The 17,829-nt window shown below is 43.2% G+C and overlaps 1 protein-coding gene across 4 annotated transcripts in view; it reads left to right on the forward strand.

Annotated features, from left to right (window-relative positions):
- RARG (retinoic acid receptor gamma) overlaps positions 1-16,815 on the forward strand; it is a 231,400-nt gene extending 214,585 nt beyond the window's left edge. For all 4 annotated transcript variants that reach the window (XM_077298003.1, XM_077298004.1, XM_077298005.1 and 1 more), the window contains 5 exons: positions 10,296-10,459; positions 11,961-12,137; positions 12,783-12,987; positions 14,054-14,212; positions 15,981-16,815. In XM_077298003.1, the coding sequence (XP_077154118.1) occupies positions 10,296-10,459; positions 11,961-12,137; positions 12,783-12,987; positions 14,054-14,212; positions 15,981-16,171 (896 nt within the window). In that variant the 3' untranslated portion in view covers positions 16,172-16,815. The remainder of the gene's footprint in view (positions 1-10,295; positions 10,460-11,960; positions 12,138-12,782; positions 12,988-14,053; positions 14,213-15,980) is intronic.
- Positions 16,816-17,829: the final 1,014 nt, after the last annotated feature.

Below are 17,829 nucleotides of genomic sequence, written 5' to 3' on the forward strand. Positions count from 1 at the left end.
AGATATACGTGATTAGTGTGACTCATTTTTCTGGATTTTATTTTATTTCTGTACTTTTTGTTATGTCCTATAGGTATGCTTAGAGATATAATTGATAGTCTAACATATGACCCAATTATACAGGCCAATCCAGTTCTTTAGATGATTGCAGAATGGCTATATAAATACTGATTGGTGGTCATTTATTGGCCAGTTTACATAGATTGACAAAACACTGATAGGGATAGAATAATTGCTGTCCCCCATACAGTATCCTGTTATCGGCAGCACATTTATTTATTGTCCTTTGCTTATAGCGCCATTGCTTTACATACCTTATCATTGCTGTCCCCAAAAGGGCTTACAACCTAAACTCCCTATCTTTGGAAGCCCGAGAACATGGAGGAAACTCCTTGCAGATGTTCTCCTTGGTGAGATTTGAACCCAGGACCCCAGCGCTGCAACAGGGCTAACCACCAAGCCACCGTGCTGCACATATCTCTTGTTTACACAGGAAAATGTGCTGCCGAGAACAATAATTTTAGTGCCAACATAAAAAGAATTGCCCTTGACAAATGAGCATTTTACTTGTCGGGTGATTGTCATCTTGCTGAAAGAAAAGACTAATTGTCAGCTCAACGTGTGTAAAGGATTGCACAGCCGTTTGTTGACCAACGTTGACCTAAACAAATAATGAGCAAGCATCTATATAATAATTTGGTACTTTATTTTTCTTCTTAATAGACATGAGACATTATACAAAAAACAAAAATATTCCACAAGTTTTACGTGTTTCATGCCAGTCAAGCTACTAGTCGTATGACTAAAGGTCTGACTGGCCTGAAACGCATTAACCTTGTGAATGCTGGCTCTCTGCTCGTTTTGGTCTACATTGCCACCCTGCAGACTCCTCATCATTGACTTGTATAAGTAGGCTTTTTTACGTAGCCTCATATATGAGATGACTGCCAACAATATTGTCTAAAACTACAAATAAACAGCCAATATAGAGGAGTGCACTTCTGAGAAACTTGTTTTGGAAGAAGGTTGCTTTCTTAATTTGTTTTCTTCTAGGAATTGATACTTTAGGGCAACAATTAATCCTGGTAGTCTACTATGAGCCCATACCGTACCTCTGTGTGTCTGTGTTTTTATACAGAGGCACCCAGGTGTTTTATGTTCTGTATAGAACATCATTACAGTTGTCTTTTGAAAATAGTTCCTGTCCATATGCTTTATTAAGACATTTGGTCATCGTAGAGGTAGTTCCTTGTTCTGGACCCACGTGAGGCAAATTTAAAAAAAAGAATGCTTTGGTGGACATAACCTGTCAATTATTTGCATCATACTACACTTTCCTAGCAGCAGACACTCATTCTATGGTACTACTCAGAGGCGTAGCTAGGAGTTCAGCTCAGGAAGGGGCAAAACTTCTAAGTGGGCCCCTAATAAGGTAGCCCTGATGACAACTATGGTGGCACCCTCTAATAATGGGTATAGGGGAACATCAGTGGATGACTAGGCTGCTATTGAAAGTAAATCACTATACAAAGACCAACACTGATATTACCGACATACAGTGACCATATAAGAGATTACAGAAACAGTTACAGATAGTGACTTACAGCTGACTTTCTTTCTGATGGAGTCATTCACTTCTCCTTTCTTTTCCTTCTGGCCCAGACCAGCATGACAACTACTCCAGCCAGGACTCGACTGCAGAGATTACTACAAAGACACATCTGACTTTTCACATTTGCGGCACCGTCCCCATCTATTCCCAACATGCACAAACTCCTCAACCCAATGCTGAAAGGCACAAAACATTGCTCCTCTTAATGCCCCATATAATAATGCCCACCACTGTGCCCCTTACAAAGTAAAGCTCCTATTTTATGCCCACTAGATAGTAAAACAGACCTCTAGAATATATTAATGCCCTGTGTACGTGCCCTAGAATACAGTGCCCACATTTTGCCCCCAAAAAGTAATAATGTTCCCTGTGAGCCGCTTTGAAAGTTACAATACCCTAAGTGCCCCTATAACAAAAAGTGTCCACTTAACATTAATAATGTCCCCTGAGGCTTCCCCTGTAAAGTTCCTCTATACACAGCATGATGTCCCCACAACTTCCCTATAAATACTATGATACACCCATAGCCACCAATACCCAGTATGATGTCTCCACAGCTCCACTATAAACAATATGATGTCCCTACAGCTCCACTATAAACAGTATGAAGCCTCCTATAGGATGTCCCCAAAGAATTCCTCACACTGCATAATGGCCCAGCAGTAGCTTCCACATTATATAATGGCCCTCAAACTATATGTTATCCCCATCAGTAGTTCCCAAACTGTATGGTCTACACAGTAGTCCACACAGTATATTGGCCCCCTTGGAAGCCACCACTCTAAGATTCCCCCCTTAATAGTCCTCACTCTGTATGATGGCCCCATTAGTAGTCCCAACTCTGTAGGAGTGCCCCATTTGTAGCCCCCACTGTTTAGGAAGGCCCACTTAGTAGCCTCAGTGTTGTATCATGTCCCTTTTATTAGCCCCCATGCTGTATGATAGCCCCCCTTAGTAGCCCCCACACTGTATCATGGTCCCCTTAGTAGCCACTACTCTGTAGGAAACCCCCTTTGTAGCCCCCACTCCGTATAAGGGCCCACCTAGTAGCTCTAACACCATATCATGGCTCCTTTAGTAGCTTGGCACTCTTGTGTGGATAAAAAGCATGGCAATTTTATTTGTCACGGAATAAAATCCAAAAAAAGGAAAAAATAGGAATCCTATGTACACGTTTTAAGCACAGTGTGTGAATGAATTCCTGATGTTGTATTATATCCACACAAGAGTGTAGGGCTACCAAAGGGGCCATGATACAGTGTTGGGTCTACTAGGTGAGCACTCATACAGAGTGGGGGCTACTAAGGGGGCCATGATGCAATGTGGAGGCTACTAAGCAGGACCATTATACAGTGAGGGAGCTACTCTTTTCTCTCTTTCTTTCCCCTGGACTTCACTTTTCTTGTTCCTGTTGGCGATGCCATCATTAGGCCCATATACCTAATCTCCCAGTGAACTGACTACTCCACCCTTCTTTGTGCCTTTTATTAGCCCCCAGGCTGTATGACGGTCCGCCTTAGTAGTCCACCTGCTGTATCATTAGTAGCCCCTATGCTGTATTTTGGCCCCCAAAATAAACCCCACTATGTATGAGGGCCCACTTAGTAGCCCACACAATGTGTGAGGGCCCCCTTAGCAACCCCCATGCTGTATGATGACCTCCTTAGTAGCCCCCAGACTGTATCATGGCCCCCTTAGTTGCCACCACTCTGTAGGAAGCCCCCTTGCCGCATGAGAGCCCATTTAGTAGCCCCAACTCCGTATCATGGCCCCTGTAGTACCTCAGCACTCATGTGTGGTTAAAAAGTATGGCAATTTTATTTTTCATGGAATATAATCCAAAACAAGGGAAAAAAGGAATACTTTTTATGCGTTTCGAGCACAGTGCGTGCTTTTAATTGTAGCAAAAAATGAATTCCTGATGTTGTATTACATCCACACAAGAGTGTTGGGCTACCAAAGGAAGGGGCCATGATACAGTGTTGGGTCTACCAAGTGGGCCCTCATAGAGAGGGGGCTACTAAGGGGGCCAAGTGGACCCTCATAGAGTGGGGGCTACTAAGGGGGCCTCCTACAATGTGGTGGCTACTAAGGGGGCCATGATACAATGTGGGTGCTACTAAGAGGGACCATTATACAGCGAGGGGGCTACTCATCTCTTTCTTTCCACTGGACTTCACTTTTCTTGTTCCTGTCGGTGATGCCATCATTAGGCCCTTAACATCTGATCTCCCGGTGAACTGACTACACCCTTCTATGTGCCTTTCAGTAGTCCCCAGGCTGTATGATAGTCACCCTTAGTTGCCAACACGCTGTATCATTAGTAGCTCCTATGCTGCATTTTGGCCCCCAAAGTAACCCGCATTATGTATGAGGGCCCACTTAGTAGCCCCCACTATGTGTGAGGGCCCCCCTTAGTAGCCCGCATGCTCTATGATGGTCTCCTTACTAGCCTTCACACTTATTATGGCCCCTTAGTAGCCTCCACACTGTTATAATGGCCCCCTTAGTAGTCCCCGCCCTCACTGTTATGACCTCCTTAGTAGCCCCCTAACTTGTTACAAACTCCTTAGTAGCCCCCTTACTGTTATTATGATCTACTTAGTAGCCACTTCACTGTTATTTTGGCCCTCCTAAGTAGCCCCCTAACTGTTATTATGGCCTCCTTAGTAGCCCCCTCACTGGTATTAAGGCCTCTTTTGTACAATCCTCACTGTTATTATAGCCTCCTTAGTAGCCCCTTCACTATTATAGCCTCCTTAGTAGTCCCCACACTGATTATGGCATCTATTGCAGCCTCCTAACTAATTATGGCCCCCTTAGTATCACCCACACTGTTATTATTGCCCTCATATGAGCTCCCATACTGTTATTATGGCCCCCTTAGTAGCCCCCATAAATAAGCACGTAATCATACAGTCTTAAAATAAAAAATCATTTATTCACCTAAACCTATTGAATCCGGTAGACAGTGGCCTGTCCCAGACAGTCCGATGAGGTGACGTCATCATGCCGGGATTCTCTCGTCCCGTGCTTGGTGTATCGCGATTATGTCATTGCGTTGCTCTGACCTGGACCTATCATTCTGTAGGCCGAAGGTCTAATACGACTTGTGGAATCAGAACGGAGAGTAGAAGTGCAGGGAGACCATTTCTCCCTGCTCTGCCATAGAGCTTATTTGTATCAACATGCACAACAATTAAGGGTAGCGTAGCTCCGGGTGGCCCCCTCCAGGTCAGGGGCCAACCCCGTTAGCTAAACTACTAGTAAAACCCTGGTTACAGATGTCCTGTAGACAGAACATAACTGCATTATATAAGTCAACTTGAAAATGTTGAGGAAATCCTTAAAACTTTAGTGCAAAAGCCAGAACATCTAATGGCCCCACACAGACATTATACTTTGGGCAGCTCATAAATGTCTTTGCAGGTCATAATATGGGTGCGCACACAACTGCAATTTTAAAGGGAACCTTGTCACCATTATAATGCCATCCAATCTGCAGGCATCATGTTATAGAGCAGGAGGAGCTGAGAAGATTGATATATAGTTTTGTGGGAAAATATTCAATATAACCTCTGTCTTAACCATTTAAACCTCTTCTCTTTGTATGATTTTCGGTCCAGTGGGCGGTCCTAGCAGTGACTAACAGCTTTATTTGTACAAGAGTGAATACAGAGATAGCTGTCAGTCACTGATAGGACCGCCCACTGGAACGAAAATCCAAGAAAGAGAAGACGTTTAAATGGTGAAACCAGAGGTTATACTGAATATTTTCCCACAAAACTATATATCAATCTTTTCTGCTTCTCCTGCTCTATAACATGGTGCCTACAGATTGGACGGCATTTTCATGGTGACACTTTCCCTTTTTATTTGCTAGCGCCAACTTACTCAATGGAGCTTTACAGTCATTGCCCACATTGAGGTTCACAATCTACAATCAGTATGTCTTTGAGGCATCAAATGAAAGCCACACACACACTCCTTGTAGATGTTCTTTCACCTTGGTGGGATTTGAACCCAGTGCTGGAAGGCTACATTGCTAGCCACTGAGCCACCAGGTCAGATTTAATTTTCTCTCTTCCTTAATTGTCATCTTATTTTCCATAGAATGATTTACTTTGTCATAATAATACCCCATGGTATACATGGCTTAGAGAAATCTAACATATAATGGCGGCCATAGAGCCAGTAATAGTATTACGGGATGTGTTAGTATATCCCCTGTATGTCCTCTTGATATTTTATCATTATTGCTTGTGCAGCCAAGTCTTTATCACTGCTTACTCTTTTCCTATTTGTTTGTTTTCCTGTTTCACTTTTTGTGCATCTTCTATTATCTTTCATTTTAACTCTTTTCAGTTTGGTCTTTTTGATTTTTTTTACTCACTTAATATGTGTTACTTTGCTCTCACCCTGCTCCCTGTCTCGGCTTGTGGTAAGCTCCTGCTTTATCTCCCTATGTTCCCTTCTCTCTCCATCTTCTCCCTGCGCAGTTTTTGTGCCCTTCTCGTGCTATAAGTGGGTTTCCGGCGCCTGGCTTCCTGTTGTTAGGGTCCCGCACACTTTATCCCGAGGTGAATAGGAAGTTCACAAGGAAATGTGTAAGGAAAGTCAGGGCACAAGGGAGTAGGGTGAGAGAGAGTAACGCAGGGACATGTACAGTAGTAAGGAGAACTTCAAGCGGGCTCTGGGCTGGGAAACCAAAATGATATTTTACAATGTTTAGTATTGATCAATTAGAGAATATTATGACTGCAAGTGACTGCAATTATTATTTTACATGTTCCGCAGCAGTTTAAAACGACTTACAATATATTGCATGTACAATTATAATATATACAGGAAAGGTAGTTATTCAGGTTTCTGCATTTACAGGATTAAAAAGGTAATGGTGCGCATCAATCAAAGAAATAGCACATATCATAGTCCTTCCTGTCTGACAACTAATTATTCTAATTCTGACTATACAGGAAGTCAGATTAAGGCCACATTCACACGTTCAGTATTTGATGAGTTTTTTTACCTCAGTATTTGTAAGCCAAAACCAGGAGTGGGTGATAAATACAGAAGTGGTGACATGTTTCTATTATACTTTTCCTCTGATTGTTCCACTCCTGGTTTTGGCTTACAAATACTGAGGTAAAAAACTCACCAAATAGTGAACATATGAACGTGGCCTAAGGCTGGGGCTACAGAATGCGCCGCACAACGGGGGCAGCGGATGCTGTTTTTCAACGCATCCGCTGCCCCATTGTGAGGTGCGGGGAGGCGGGGGTGGAGTTCCGGCCGCGCATGCGCGGTCGGAAAAGACGGGAACGACGCACCAAAAAACGTTACAAGCAACGTTTTTTGGTGGCGACAGTCCGACGCAACACGACGCAACCGTCGCACGACGGTTGCGACGTGTGGCAATGCGTCGCACTGCGTCGCTAATGCAAGTCAATGGAGAAAAAACGCATCCTGCAAGCACTTTTGCAGGATGCGTTTTTTCTACAAAACGACGCATAGCGACGTGCAGTGCACGATGCTAGTGTGAAAGTAGCCTAAGTCGCACACAAGTTGCATGTCTCTTGTGACTTGCATTGAAGTCTATGACAAGTGTGTCACATGCGACCAACGACATATTTAGAAACATTTACAACCCTTTGTGATAGTCACAGGTCGTACCGCGACATCATCGGTATAATTACATCCAATGTTGCATTCTGTAGCTACAATTTCAATGTCATGCGACGCATGGTGCCGAGAAGCCCTGACCCTTCCGCTTTTTTATTACTAGTTTTTAAACATAGATCCCCAGAATATTCTTATTCTTATCTTTGACATTCTATTCATATAGTTGACAATAGATTTATTTCCTTTAATAGAGGTGGATCAGTCTATAAAAATATCAGTTTTTGTCAGTCTTTTCATCACTGATGATGAAGCTGGATAATTATTTTACCACTATTGTTCTAGGTTGGTTGAAATGAACACATGATATGTTCAAGTTGTGCAATCTGTCTTGGTCACACCTAACGCCCAGTAGGAGATTCGCCTACACCGAAGATATATTGCAGTTTCAGGGCATCTCGTCATTTATTTTGTTAGTTTTCTACACATGTGGAGAACCCCTTTAAATTTATCCTACCATTCTTATTCCCAATGTCTTAACATGACGGCGCAGATTTAAGTGTTCTGACTGAAAGGTTACTGACCTTTATACAGTAATAGAGCGCTGGCCTCAAATATTCTATCTAATGTGATTTACTAACTTGTCTTAGCCTCAGTGAAAACAAATGCTTAGTTTGTCTTGCCTCTCGGTAATGTATACAGATGTTGGTTTTTAGTAAGATATATGACAGTAAAAATGAAGAAGAGACTAGGGATTTAAAAGGAGCGAGAGGTCATCCATCTCTGTCCCCTGTAGTGCTTCAAACCTACCACCTGCAGGCAGGGACAGAGGTCACATTACAGGGTTAAAGTTCAGGTCGGGAGGTATTTTGTAAGGGAACTCAGACAGCAGACACAAGACTAGGATACTAGTCCCATATCGGCTAGTCACTCCTATGACTAGAGATTAATTGTGATGATCCTTTAAAAAAAAAATCAGCCAATACTGATGTTGTCAGCTACTACAGTGTCCTGATAATGCAATTACGGTATATATATATATATATATATATATATATATATATACTGTATATTGACCAAAAGTATTGGGACACTTACACATTACACCTATTGGAGCTTTTTTTCACATCCTATTCTAAATGTTAACCAATGTACAAAGCACCAGAAAATAAAAAAATAATATACAAAAGCCTGCTGAGTAAAATCCTATAATAAATATCACCAGTGCTAAGTAGAGAAAGAGCAAAACCACTCAGACAGAAGAACCCCAGTACCCCGATGAATGGACAGTATATATATATATATATATATATATATATATATATATATATATATATATACATATATATATATATACATATATATATATATATATATATATATATATATATATATATATATATATATATATATATATATATATATATATATATTGTGGTTCTTGTATAAATGATTGTTATTATATGATGTATGTCCTAATATAGGCATCCTTTTGGTATGATACCACCATTTGCCATCTTAATAAAGGCATTATAATTGATTAACTAAGTGCTGCCGCCTATATTTTCCGTTCATCGGGGTACTGTGGTTCTTCTATTCTAAATGTATAGACATTAATATGCACCTTCCAGTCTTCTTTGAAAGCTTTCTACAAGATTTTGGAATATATCTGAGAATTTTGACCTCTTAATGCACTTTTCCCTTTTCACATGTAAATCGCCATGGAGTAAATGGCGCTATAATAATAATAATAATAATAATAATAATAATAATAATAATAATAATTAAAAAAAAATAATAATAAAAAAGAGCATTTCTGAGGTCAGACACTGATGTTGGAGGAGAGGTCCTAGCTTGCAATCTCCATCCTAGTTCATCCCAAAGGTGTCTGATGGTGTTGAGGACAAGTCTCAGTGCAGGGCAGTCAAGTTCTTCCATTCCAAACTGCCCAACCATATCTGTATGGACCTTGCTTTGTGCACTGGGGCACAATCATCCTGGAACAGAAAAGGGTCTTCCCCATACTGTTCCCACAAAGTGGAAGCTACAATTATCCAAAATGTCTTATATGCTGAAGAATTATGATTTACCTTCTATGGAACTAAGGGGCCTGAGACTGACCCCCTGAAAACACCCCCATAGTATTATCCCTCCTCCATCAAACATGACATTTGTCACAATGGGGAAAGATGGGTAACGTTCTCCTGGCATCCATCTAACTCAGACTTGTCCACTAGACGTTAGATAGAGAAGCGTGATACATCACTCTAACACGTTTCCGCTGCTTTAGATTCTAGTGGCATTGGGATTTACACCACTCTGACACTTGGCATTGTGCTTGGTGATGTAAGGCTTATATGCAGCTGCCCGGCCATGAAAACCCATGTCATGAAGCTTCTGGTGCACAGTTTTTGTGCTGATATTAATGTCACAAGAGGTTAGGAGTCATCGGAGCATTGGTGACTTTTCTGTAACTTTATTTGGTTTCTTCTTCATGGCTGAGATTTTTGGGTTCATAAACACTTTCACTTTTCAATAATATCACTCACAGTTCAACGGTGAATATTTAGGAAGAAAGAATAGTCCCGAACTGACTTGTGATATCAGTGCCATTACAGGACAGTGCTGCTATCAGTGATCTCTTTACAACAACCCATTCCATCACAAGCATTATTAAGGGCCGGTGGCATGGCTCGGGGCCGGATGTTACACATCTGTGGTAATGGGACTGAATAAAAAACCTGAATTCTATTATTAAGACATGTGTCCCAATACTTTTGTCCATACGGTGAATAACACTGGATCTTCTCTGGTACTTACGAAAAAGTTTTGTGTTTTCATATTTTTCTTGCAGTCTATTCAGTATTAGTCGTCTATATATATATTGGTATACTTATTTATCTAATTAATCTCTTTACAATTCATAGTAAAATGAGCAACAAAAGACATACATTTGTACAGATTGTACAGAGACTTGCAATGGATATAGATTGTTCAAAGGCATGAAAAAGATTAATGTTCCTACATATATTCTTATCAATGGTCTATATTATGTTTTCTACAGCTGTGCGAAATGACAGGAACAAGAAAAAGAAAGAAATAAAAGAAGAGGTGGTGGTACCAGACAACTACGAGATGCCTCCCGAGATGGAAGAACTTATCCAGAAAGTTAGCAAAGCTCATCAGGAAACCTTCCCTTCTCTCTGCCAGCTTGGCAAATACACTACGGTAAGAGATGGAGGAAGATGTGAGATACTGAAGTACTTCACAGGATACTGAAGTGCTTCACGGGAATCTATCAAACCATGGGTAGCATGAATCAGTGTCCGTCTAAAGGATTGCAGCCAGGCAGTGGCGTAACTACCACGGTCGCAGCGGTCGCCGCTGTGACCGGGCCCGGCGGATCAGGGGCCTGGCAGGTCAGAGGCACCCAACACCATGTTGCAGCGCAGGAGATCCCTCCCGCACGGCAACAGTCCAAGGCGTATCTAGGGGGAGGGGGCAGCCAGGGCAATGGCATGTGAGAGATAGGAAGCAGAGCTCCAGTCAGCACAGTGAGACAGCTTCTCCTGCTCTGCAGCCCCAGGACAGAAGGCGAGAGCAGGGGCGAGGTGCGAGACAGAGCTGCCCTGCCCTCCACCACACTGGGCCCCTGCCCTCCCCACACTGGGCCCCTGCCCGCCCCAAACTGGGCCCCTTCCCTTCCCACACTGGGCCCCTGCCCTTCCCACACTGGGCCCCTGCCCTTCCCACAGTGGGTCCCTGCCCTCCCCACACTGAGCCCCTGCCCTCCCCACACTGGGCCACTGCCCTCCCACTCTGGGCCCCTGCCCTCCCCACACTGGGCCCCTGCCCTTCCCACACTGGGCTTCTGCCCTCCCGACACTGGGCCGCTGCCCTTCCCACACTGGGCCCCTGCCCTTCCCACACTGGGCCGCTGCCCTCCCCACACTGGGCCCCTGCCCTTCCCACACTGGGCCACTGCCCTCCCACTCTGGGCCCCTGCCCTCCCCACACTGGGCCCCTGCCCTCCCACTCTGGGTCACTGCCCTCCCCACACTGGGCCCCTGTCCTCCCCACACTGGGCCCCTGCCCTCCCCACACTTTGCCCCTGCCCTCCCCACACTTTGCCCCTGCCCTCCCCACACTGGGCTCCTGCCCTCCCCACACTGGGCCACTGCCCTCCCACTCTGGGCCACTGCCCTCCCACTCTGGGTCACTGCCCTCCCCACACTGGGCCCCTGCCCTCCCCCACACTTTGCCCCTGCCTTCCCCACACTGGGCCCTGCCCTCCCCACACTTTTCCCCTGCCCTCCCCACACTTTTCCCTTGCCCTCCCCACACTGGGCCGCTGCCCTCCCACTCTGGGTCACGGCCCTCCCCACACTGGGCCACTGCCCTCCCACTCTGGGTCACTGCCCTCCCCACACTGGGCCCCTGCCCTCCTCACACCGTTCCCCTGCCCTCCCCACACTGGGCCCCTGCCCTCCCCACACTGGGTCCCTGCCCTCCCCACACTGGGCCCCTGCCCTCCCCACATGGGTCCCTGCCCTCCCCACACTGGGCCACCTCCTCGCTCAGCTCTGCCCATTTTTCAAAAAGTCTGAGCTGCACAAATAGTCTTCAATTTTCCATCAGAATTCTGGCGTGAAGCTGTTTAATGAGTCGTGGCCCATGTTCTCTTATTTTTTTGGTCTGCTTTGGTAACAGTTTTATATTTTTTTTGCAGAATTCCAGCGCTGACCAAAGAGTGCAACTAGATCTTGGCCTATGGGATAAATTCAGTGAACTTGCCACCAAATGCATCATCAAGATAGTGGAGTTTGCCAAACGCTTGCCCGGCTTCACCACCTTGACCATCGCCGACCAAATAACCTTGTTGAAAGCCGCTTGCCTTGACATCCTGGTGAGTAATGCTCTTGATCATGACATACTTATTACTGCTGCCATTCTGCAAAAATAGTTTGAAGTTTCCATTCCTGCATTGCTTATCTCACAATATATCACTTCCTGCCCAAAGCATTCACACCACTGAGGCTCACCACAGAGCAGCAAGTGATTGGCATGGCACAGATACAGACGCCGTCACAGGACTGGTCTCGGTCACCTTCTTGACTGCGAGTTTTATTAGACTTTTGGTATTCGCTATGAGTATAATTGCTGAATCGGCATGAGAAAGACTTACAAGTGCATAGAATCTACAAATCTATGACTTGTGTCCATGCAAAAAAAAAAAAGAAGTTTCTCATCTACAGTAGTTTACTGTTGGATTGTTCATAGAACAGTTTTCCTTTCAGATCTTTTATGTGTGAGATGTAATCACTGAGCAAACATTACACTGTCTTATGTGACATCACTGAAATTCTGGGAATTTCCTCACTTCCTAAACTAAAAAGCCTCTTTGCCTTCAAAAAATAATTGTATATATCTGACCCCCGATATGTCACTATTCAAGACCTTCTCTTACTTATATAACTGCCCCACTCCTATGTTACAAGCATGTTCCATAATTCATAGCAAAAAAAATAAATTTTTTTCTCAATTCTTCCAGATGCTGCGAATTTGCACACGTTACACTCCCGAACAAGACACCATGACTTTTTCAGATGGTTTGACCTTGAACCGGACTCAGATGCACAATGCCGGTTTTGGTCCTCTCACAGACTTGGTTTTTGCCTTTGCCGGTCAGTTGCTCCCGTTGGAAATGGATGACACAGAAACAGGACTCTTGAGCGCCATCTGCCTAATCTGTGGAGGTATTACAAACATTGAGGTTTTTTTTTTGTTTTGTTTTTTTTTGGCTCATTTATAAGATAGTGGCCTGGAGACTTTTTAGCTCACTTCCTTTAGTCGCATTATGACTGTCAAAACCTGAAGTGGTTAAAAAAGTGATTAAAAAAAACGTAACATGTGCCCAGCAAGTCATTTTAACATTAATTCTTTTTTGGTGTTTTCTTAGTTCTTTTTCAGGTGGGTTCCAATAATCCGCCTGAAAAAGATGTCATGTGCACATACTATTTGACACTTTATTTTTCCTTGTGCAACCTTTTGGTGGTTGACTTACTTGACACTAATATTTTGCTCCAACATTTTGGAGCAGTTTTGTGCACTTAAGACTCCTATAGGCCACTTTCATTGGAAAATCTGGTACACAACATTTGCACCAGTTTTTCGCCAATGGTTTAGAGACCCCCATACAAATTAGATAAAAGTCAGCAAACCCCACAGATTTCTGTTGAATCGCCTCATTATTATTACGCTTTGCTTATACATCGCTATCATGTTCCACAGCGCTATACAGACATCATCACTGTCTCCATTGGAGCTCACAATCTAAATTCCTTATCAGTATGCCTTTGGAATGTGGGAGGAAACCCACGCAAACACGGGGAGAACATGCAAACTCATTGCAGATGTTGTCCTTGGTGGGATTTGAACCCAGGGCTCCAGCGCTGCATGGCTGCTGTGCTAACCACTCAGTCAAGTGTTCCTGTGAATGGTGGAATTAGTAGAGCCATCGGCTGATTGATCAGCCATCTGATGTGTACAGCTAGCTCTACATGATGAAATGCCACCTCTCTAACAGAATGTGACTCTCCCATAGCATAGTAGATGCCCTGTGGTTTTGGTTATTCACATGCTTATTAGGCTATATAGCATATTAATGTATCCACTTATCATGCGAAATGCCCAATCAATATGCTAATCATGCTCCATGTAATCATGCGGAACTAAGAAGGAAAAGAAACTGATAGGGCCTCTTAGTGTAATGTTATTCCAATGCCATGGTATTAAGTCTTGCATATGCATTGCTCACCATAGATCGGATGGATTTGGAAGAGCCAGAAAAGGTAGAAAAGCTCCAGGAGCCATTACTGGAAGCCCTTAAATTTTACGCTCGAAGACGAAGACCCAACAAGCCATACATGTTTCCTCGCATGCTTATGAAGATCACAGATTTGAGAGGAATCAGCACCAAAGGTAATAAAATAATTCTCTGATTTTACCATGTATTGTGTATAACCATTTCTAATTCCCCAGGTGACACAGCGAGACGCCATATCGTTATTGGATATGATTCTCTTATTATAACAATTGCAGAAATGATCTCTCTTAACATGTCTGTTTTAGTAAAAATAAAGATTCCCCATGATATAACTCTTCTAGAGCCTCATTTCTTTAAACTCCTCATTGTACCATTCCCCTGTTATTCCTCATAGAAATATGTGCATAAATCCACATCTGTTTGTTAGGAGTAAGGCAGGGTGTACCTACACATTCAGACACTGTCCAATCAGCGCATGCCTGTGTCAGGTTATGCTTGGACACTCCCCTTTGTCATGTTGGTGGTGGTAATACCTAGTTGTCAATTTATTCCTAAATTTCAACAGGAGTGGCACAATGTAGAGTGTTTTAAAAAAGAATAGAGAATAAGGCTATGTTCTCACGTTGCGGAAAATCTTTGCAACTAAATCCACGAGTAAAACCAAAGAAATGAGCTGGAGTATAAGTTGGTATAAATGCAATGTATAAAAGCATGTTCACATTGTGGCCATTTCACAGACGAAAACCTAAGATAGAAACAAAATGAACATCTACCCTGCAGTAAGTAAGTAAATAGTAATAGTACATGGAAATAACATAGGGCACTTAATAAACACTGTTTTTGACCAAAATAGCGTAAAGGCCATTCCACCCTGACAAGGTGTACTTCAATCAGGATGGTATTAAAACCTCACCTAGTGACAGACGACCTCAATGTAGATGAGGACAGGGCAGGACCGAGGTCTGACTTGTCAGCCCCTGGCCATGGGAAGCTACATAAATGAAATGCCTACGTAAAAAAGGGAACCAGGTCCCTGTTTGTATAAAGTACAAAAAAACTACAGCAAAACTAACGAAATGAGCCGGAGCATAAGTTGGTATACGGGCACTGTGTAGAAGCACATTCACACTGGCCATTTCACAGACAAAACCAAAGATAGATAGAAAATGAGCTTATGCCGGGCAGTAAGTAATTAGTAATAGTACATGTAAAAAGTGTAAATGCCATCCCACCGCAACAAGGTGTTCCCAATCGGAATGGTCCTATCCTATAGTATTAAAAATCTGCAAGTAACACAAGCAGATTTTGATACGGATTTGGCTGCTGATTTTGCCCTGCTCCATTTACTAAGAATTGAAGAGGATGAGAATCGCATTGAGCTGTAGAAGTATACGGCACTCTTTAGTTCTAGGATAAAATGCTCGAGTGAGGTTCCAATCCATATACTGTACTAGCAAGTGAAAGACAATTTTTCTTTTTAACGGCAATCCAAATAATTTTCGTTTCGGTCCTAATAATTGGGCCTTCATCAGAACTGATATATTCATCGAGTCTGCAAAGTACAGCGAGATGCGACCTCCGCAGTGAAACTCTGCATAATGATGCGCATGCTGCAGATTGGAAATCTGCACCATGCTCTCACTTTCATACTGATTTTTTTTTCCATATCATGAGACTAGTGTTTTGAAAAAAAACATTTTCTTGTATTGTACCATAAATTGCTGTGGATATGCAATGAGGAATCCGCACCAGAGATCCGTGACAAATCCGAAACAAGTGAACTTGGCCTAAGAATATTTACTAAAGCATAATTGCGAGGAGAGCTAATGGATCTTTTCTAAGTGTTAAAATATAAAAGTGGCTAGTACAATTAGCGCTACCCATTCCTTAGCTAACATAAGTATTTAATTGTGCTTACTACAGGTGCCGAGCGGGCAATCACGTTGAAAATGGAGATCCCAGGACCTATGCCTCCACTGATCCGTGAGATGCTGGAAAATCCAGAGGCCTTTGAGGATGGCGCCGAAACCCCTAAGCCCAGTGAACCTCCTTCCAGTGAAAGCAGCGAAGGCAGCCCTACAGAGGAAGATAGCAGTGGTTCCAAGACTCCTTAGCCATCCAAGCACATAAGGGGAAGAATGTTCTTTCTCTTGGACTTCTCCAAAGAGCCGAGATGGCTTCACCCCCTGATATATGAGGCATTCTGGGGTCAGCCATAAGCAGGGCTATAAGCCTTGTGTCGTGCTCAATTCTGCTCTTATTTACTGATGCAAAAAAGCCTTACTCTCTGAGAGGACTGGAATGGGACTTCATAATCAGCAATACAACACCCAGGGGGCAACTTCATAGAAACAACTTAAATATGGGCACAGCAATGTAACCCCCATAATAAGCAATATGTGCTGGAGCTTTTGATGCCCCAACATGAACTGGATTATGTTAAGGAGCCCTCTCCACTCAGTATTTTGCCAAAGATTTTAATGACCAATTATCCTCCGCTAAAGGGACTATGAGACAGGACGCGCAGCTGAAGAGCTCAGCGGTGTCAGCACAATACTTTTCCTTGAAGTGTCAGAAGCACATTGGTCTGCGTTTGTACATATGCATATACATATATATACAAGCACACATATTTACATATATGTATGTGCGTCATTAAATATATTTGCTATTGCGATGTTTTTATGCTTTTATTTTTTTCATCGGCTGAACGAGGTCATACGACTACAAATAAAGCCTGTTATACTTTACAATGACATCGCTGGTGTGGACTGACGTGTGACTTTCATTACAATGTATGTGGGATCCATCAGGGGTGTCACTATAGTGGACGCAGGTTTTGCAGTTGCACATGGGCCCTGGAGCCCAGAGGGGCCCAAAAGGTCCTTATAGCTGATATAAAAAGACCAGTTTTACTAAAGAATAATTGTGGGCCATGCTGGAGATTTAGCTTACACCACTGGCATTCATGTTCATGCAATAAATGAAATGACACATCTGAAGGGTGCGTTGTATATAATTAGGGCGTGGTCACACGAGCGTAGGTTCTCTCATCCAAAAGAATCTGGTGGATTATGGTAATGACACTCGGATCAAACTCTGGTCGAGTGTCAGCTTAGTGTGATCAGATTCTCTCAGGTGAGAGAATCGGAGTACACAGTGAGGAGAAGATGGAGAACAAAATTTCTCCATCTTCTCCATTGTGTGAGTCCGCGGAATCGGACTGCACTCAGATGTCAAAAGACTGACCGTCACTTCCAAACAGAAAACAGGTGTGCACAGGTGCATGCCAAGAATAGCCATCTCCATAGATGACCAACAAATAAAGTAGCCCTCTGTAAGTGCTATAGCGTGAAAACATGAAATATAGCAAATTGGAATTGCATTACTCTAAATAAATACTTAGCGCACTTGCTAAGTATCTACATTTTACGAGTCCATGTTTTCCACTAACCCATAGACATAAATCGTTGACTTTCATCCAACTTCAGAATGGAATCGCAGCATGCTTCAATTTTTTTCACTGCCAGATTCGGTCAGTGAAAAAAAATAGTCATCAGCAGAGCCCTATTGAATAACAATGGTTCCAGTGCTATCAGATAAAAAATTGGAGAGCGCTCGTTTGGTGTATACGCCGATGTGAGCGAGCCCTAATGCAGAGAAGTTATTATTATTATTTATTTTTATAGCACCATTAATTCCATGGTGCTGAACATGAGAAAGGGGTTAGGCTAGTTTCACACTTGCGTTCTGAGTTCACATAATGGTGGCG

Source organism: Ranitomeya variabilis, chromosome 3 (genome assembly GCF_051348905.1).
Source record: "Ranitomeya variabilis isolate aRanVar5 chromosome 3, aRanVar5.hap1, whole genome shotgun sequence".
NCBI classification, from domain to species: domain Eukaryota; kingdom Metazoa; phylum Chordata; class Amphibia; order Anura; family Dendrobatidae; genus Ranitomeya; species Ranitomeya variabilis.